This window comes from Dreissena polymorpha, chromosome 1 (genome assembly GCF_020536995.1).
Source record: "Dreissena polymorpha isolate Duluth1 chromosome 1, UMN_Dpol_1.0, whole genome shotgun sequence".
NCBI lineage: Eukaryota > Metazoa > Mollusca > Bivalvia > Myida > Dreissenidae > Dreissena > Dreissena polymorpha.
The window spans coordinates 135890147-135896556 of record NC_068355.1 but is presented as its reverse complement, the minus strand read 5'-3'; the positions used below and the strand labels follow the sequence as shown (position 1 = coordinate 135896556).

General features: G+C 30.3%; 1 protein-coding gene across 1 annotated transcript; it reads right to left on the bottom strand.

Moving 5' to 3' along the window:
* Positions 1-1167: 1167 nt before the first annotated feature.
* LOC127851197 (uncharacterized) lies at positions 1168-5461 on the bottom strand. Its single transcript, XM_052384828.1, has 4 exons — positions 5347-5461; positions 3723-3820; positions 2743-2824; positions 1168-1328 (listed from the first exon to the last, which is right to left on the bottom strand). The coding sequence occupies exons 1-4, from the start codon at positions 5447-5449 to the stop codon at positions 1222-1224; spliced, it is 390 nt and encodes a 129-aa protein (XP_052240788.1). The 5' UTR covers positions 5450-5461; the 3' UTR covers positions 1168-1221.
* Between the last annotated feature and the right edge of the window lie 949 nt (positions 5462-6410).

Genomic DNA, 6410 nt, shown 5'->3' with positions numbered 1-6410 from the left:
TTAATTTTCATTCAACAATTTACCTATGTTTGTACACAACGTTTAAATATAAATAAAACGCATTCATTTGTCATCGTATATCACGTGTTTGTCTTCAGCGGCGTGATTATTTACGAATATAATTAACTCAAGCTATTTGTGTGGCTCGATTCATCGAACCTTTAGATACTAGGATAATCTCGTTATCACGGAAACACATTGGGTGCAATAAATTGAACCTAAATTCCACACTGAAATCAAAAGTGACATGTGTTTGCCTTGCTCTATAATTTTCCAATTTATCGGTAAATGTCCATTAAAAGTAACCCCCGTTCACACATAGACGCCGCTTCTACTACGATCAAAGAGTGGCCGAAAACGTGGCCGATCGTGACAAATCGCAAGAGAAACGTAGTGTAGTCTTCATAAGCGCAGTATGATCGCGATAGAGTCGTCATGATCGGAGAGCTCTACGCTCTCGCCACGCTTATTTTGAACAAGATCTACCGAAGATTATGCTTCAAGTAAATACATGTTTTAGTTAATTCGTCCATGGTGAGTTCAGTGCACGCTCATTTACTTCGTCGCATTATCTGATTTCTTATTCCCAATTTATTTGGTTTTTGGTACATACAACGGTAATGAAGTTTAAGCGGGTTAAGAAGGACAGATTTATGTGATTACACCATATACGGTAACACAATTGTTACTTTTTGCGACCATTTTCCAAAAAAACATGGTCCTTAAAACAATCCATGTTTAAAAATAGATGGTAACCTTTTATCAATATAAACACTTTTGACAGCGGTGGTGAAAAATTCCGTCACCTGCTACCATTTTATGATGTTCAAGTTCAATACAAGTTCAATACATTTGTTATCAGTAAATTTGCAGTACGTTCAACTTTTTATAATTAACATGAAATGCAAAACTAAAGTGCTTGTTGCTGCTATTCAACAAAGTATATGTGTTGTTTTTTACAGCCATTTCAGAATCAGTACACTGAAGGAAAGAGATAAATGTATCTTTTAAATGAGACCGATTGTTTTGTTTTGAATATTGTATCCCAACAGGGAAAAAGTAACTAACATATTCAAATGGATCAGATTATTTAATATTCACGTAGTACACTATCTTTAAATACAAACATGATTTAATTATTTAGATTTTAAAATTATTAAAGGTATAAAGATATTAAGTTATGCAATACAGTTAGATTTTTTTGTCGAAATCATCCAGTCTTCAACGGCAGGTAGGCACTTCATACTTATCGGCTTCCATCTTGTTGTCATACTCTATCTTTAATTTACAGAAGTCTGACTCCAACAGTCGGCCGCCCGCTAAGTGACCTGTTAACACAATACGATATACAATATTTTACTGACCTACAAACACGCGGATGTGGACATTTTATAAACATCACCTCAAGTGATACGAACTGTATGAGGAAAGAGTACTTATTTCTTTCATGCAAGTGACCAATGTCCTTACATTGAAAGAACACACAAGATGTTCATAACACGTAACGGTTATTGAAAATGGGCCAACAGCTTTTGATATCAAGCATAAAGTTACAATAACATGTCTTTTTTAAAGGCAACACCTAATATAACTTGTTAATTTTAACCTTATATTTTATACCTTATTATTAAGTTGAACAAGGTAATGATCGGAAAAACGAATGCATTTTGTTAAATAATGAAATTTGAAGTTATAGTGTTGATTTATGACGAAATTAGGTTTATGGCATAATTGTATACATTTTAAATGGTTATCATTTTAGACACATAGAAAAACGATGCACGCTTTTGATTGGCCTTAAGTCACTAACATTATATTTTACATATTGTATGCTTAACTGAGTAGTTAATTAAACGTCTCATTTCATATTGCCATTATCTGAACGATACCGATGTAATGTACACAGTATTGTTAGAGGAGTATATGATATTTTTATTGATTATATGAATCTATATGGCATTCCAGGCATATCTCAATTATTAAGTAATGACAGTACAAAAATAAACTGAACAATACGTGCCATTATTTATTTACCTAACGAAAATTTTTTCAAAGATATTGAATATATTAGTTAATTTGTTTGGTTTTGGGATAATACCGTAAAATATTTACTCAGTAAAGTGAAAAAATAAATATTTACTGTAAAAGTATTTCACGCTATTACCTCATAAGCAAGAAATTTTTGTTTTGTTTAAATTCTTCGGATTATTATTTTCTCACACGCGTAACTTTAATAACGAATTATGTCCGTACCATTTCTCATTGATTCTCAGTAATGGCATTCAATGAATTTAATTATTTATAATTTTAATTCAATATTAAGTTTGTGTAAGTATTTTTGACGTGTAACTGTATACTAATTGCTGGTGCTATTTTTTCCATAATTCTTTTTTGATGATTTAATACGATGAACAATGTCATGACATGCATTACAACTCAATTGTTAACTTGAATTAAAATAAAAACGAGATCCTACATATTATTTTCATATTTTTAATTTCTGAGGGTTAAATAGCAAATATTAATATGTCAAGTTTAACAGTAACTGGTCTATTGTGCTTTCGAAACAATATCCGTATAGGGGATACTTTTTTTCAATATTTCGTTATCTTGTTACGTGTTTATGGACTTAACTAGTCATAGGCTTAACTTAAAACTCAGTTTGTAAAATGCAGGAATATAAGATAAAAAAAATGTCACTAGACGTTAAAGAGAACTAATATATTAGTAGAACTTTCTTACCCGAAATAACGTAGTACTTGTTTGGTTGCAAGGTAGCCCCACAACTGTGTGTGGCAGTTTTCAGATGGTGAGCTCTTCGGATCTAAAGTAAAATACAAAAGAAAATTAAAATAGTAAGCATTATAATATGGCATTAACGACTTTAAAATACAACAAATGCAATGATTAATAAAATTGTACAAATAACAATGACATATGTAGTCGAAAGAAACCTTTATATTTGTCTTAACATTTTTATAATAACTTAACAATGTTTGGTCTGCTATAACTGCGGTGTCATGCCATGCTATAAATCACATCAACAAACCAAAACAGATTCTTTGGTTTGTATTGGTTTAAATCGGTTCATTGGTTCCTTTCAACATTTCCTATATATTAACTTTAGAATTTAAAACATTTTTAAAGGCCAAAATGATAAGCATTTACATGATCTCAATAAGTAAAAAGTACGTGAATTTATTCTAAAATAATAATTTTAAAATAATAATAGATAACTCAGTACATATTTAAACGAGTATGCCTGTATCCATACTCAATTTAAATATACACATATATGCATTTGCAATACAATTCTCTTATGTGAAACTTTGAACCGTACAAGAAAACGCAGATATAGGCTCGCCATGTCAAAAGATATTTAGAAAGGCATCCGCCATTCTCGTTCTATATGTAATATGTTTGGGTGACGGTGTTAACAAAATAAAATAATGATGGTTTTATGCAGCCATTGTAGATGCAATCGATTTGTTTCGAATATGTAAAGCATATATAAGGTCGCTAAAATATTGTTAGCTTATTTTATAAAACATACACTGGAAAATACCGTTACTTTTTACAATAATATTTTCAAAAACTAAATTATCGTTCGGCAATTAGACCAACAACGTATTAAACCATTACAAACCTACTAAAGAACAAACGTTTTATATTATTCATATCTATATTTTTTCGAATGTTTTATATTTTGAAACCGATATTACGTTTGAGGGTCCTCTCAATTTCTTGATTATTTCAATGTCGTAAATTCTTTCAGGTTTGAACAAATCCTGACATCCTCCCTTGACGTAGATGCTTGCGGCTAAACAGGAAAAATAACATCTATATGTTTTTTTATCACATCAATCAATTTAGCTTTCAAATGTTATCACATAATATGCCATCAAAATTAAATAAGGGCATATATTTGATTTAACAAGTTAAACATTTGCTATTAAAATGATCCTTGTAAAAAATGTTTTCAATTGAAAAAGAATCGTTAAAACATGTTCGTATTAAAGAATTGTTTTTCATAATGTTAATTAATTAATTGCAATGAAAGTAAATACATATTATTAGTAGAACCCATGCTAATCTTTTAGTTACGATAAGTGAATCATTGCCTTTTCAATACAGTTTTACACAAACAACATAAATAAACATGATAAAAGCTGGGGTCAATACCTTGGAAGGGTCAATTCAAAGTATTAGGGGTTTAGTAATCCCACAATTTGCTTAGAATAAATCCCAATATAGAAGTATCAATATAAAATTAACATTATGGCACTGTTATTGAAATTTAACAGCATTAAAATAGAATTCCAATAAGATTTAAATAAATAATGAAATGAGCACCAGAGCAACTAAGTAACAACTTTTTGAAATTAATTTTAAACAAATACCAACTAATTTCCTTTTTGTTTACACAATTGGAGTAATTTGCATCATGTAGTAAAATACGCATTAACGTTATAACTCATGACGAAAACGTAATGCAATGTGTAAAACGCTCTATTACATAGTTAGGATGTGCAGGCACTTACTATATCTTATGGTTTTACATTTATTATAGTTATTGTTTGCCAGAAATCTTTGTTGACTTGGCAAACCGATTCGCTATAGATTTTCTCCCAGTAAGCCATCACATGTTTTGTAAAATTTAAGCGTGTTAATTGTCTCGTAGTCATATATAACGTATAGGACATTTGGTGTAGATATTTTAAAGATCCGCGAAACAGGTCATATTTGTTCTTTTAATAACACTGTAAACGGCTACGCATATAAAGCATCAATGAATTAATTTTTCATAGTCTTGTCTCAGATACGACAGCCTTGTGAAAAAACAACTGAATAGCACAACTAAACTTAGTATTCTAGACTCAAGTTGTTTCCATACAGGCATTTAATGTTTATATTTAATATTTCCAATGTTGGTTTGTTCATTACTAAACATGTTTGATGCTATTTTGCTTGCTGTTTGAAGGCATTTTGAAAGTATTTCGTTAAAACTGTTTTGTAGAATTTTGAAAATCGGACCAACGCCAATCTATGGCAATCGCCAATCGATGAAACACACCAACATAAACTTTGTTCAAGGTTTCATTTTGAAACAAACGAGACACAAATATCTTTAAATGTTTTGATTGAGGCTATAAGATTGCCAATATCTAAAAATAATATCTCGACAAACAGCATTATAATAGACCTGGAATATTATGCACCTCTTCGGGGACGGGACTTTTTTCTAGCCTTGCTACTAACGCTAGTGATCTCTTAACTAAGCTACAATGTATCCCTAAAGTAACAAGTTCTTGCTTCGAAATTATAGGCAAATGAATTATTTCCTACCGAAGTTTCCTGTACAGAACTTCTCATCCTCGGTGATGTTAGGGCACACACAAGCAGAACTGATGCCGAAAAATGCCATGATAACCAGCAATTGAAGGTACATCCTGGTGTTAATAACTTGTCAACAAAATTACAAATACGATGATACATTTGTTTATTTACCATCCAAAAAATATATGTTATCACGCAGTTATAAAAATATGATCATAAAAGTATTTCTTACATTTTCTCTCTTCCTAAAAATGTTAAGTTAATTATTATTTTATAATTATTAAATTTACAAATTATATTTTTATTTAAATGATGAGAAATATATTTACTGCTAATTTAACTATCCATATTATCTTTAATTATTTGAAACAAAAATGCAATGTTACCTGATCAATCTAGATTGTCTCAACCACAGCACAAATAAATCTTCAACTGTTCAGAGGGAGAGCGCAAATGACTTACATTGCATTGATTTTAATACTACTTTTCCGTACTCAAAGCCATCTTGATTAAAACAGCTGTTTGCAATTTAAAGCGCCTCGTGTTTAAACGAAATAACACTCGTTCAATTGTTACTTTTTGCTCTACAATTTAAGTGCATTATTTTTAAAATACAAACTACTATTACACTACGAAGACGCTCAGTTGTTTTTTCAAATATTTGTTTTTGCATTTATGTACACCTTTGAATTATGAATATATTTTTTCAAATGCCGATCAATCAATAATTAGATGATTTATCCTGGATCAGCAAACTCACCGTTTAGCATCTTTAAAGAAATGCCACTCACTATCAGGTCACAATTAGGTCCCTAGTTATTTTTACTTTCTACTTCCTGCGATAAGTTTACAAGTGTGATGAGGTTATTGATCATTCAACACATATTTAATATAATATGAGGTATAACTTTTAACTATATATTGAAAACCAAAAGCAAAACAAAGTGTCAAGATATTTTATCATCTAACGGTCTGCGTATGATGTAAACAGTAAATACACGCTTTCTTTACATATAAACGTTAATTGTGAATAACTAATGAAGCTACATCAACAGGGGAGTTTAATTTGCTTT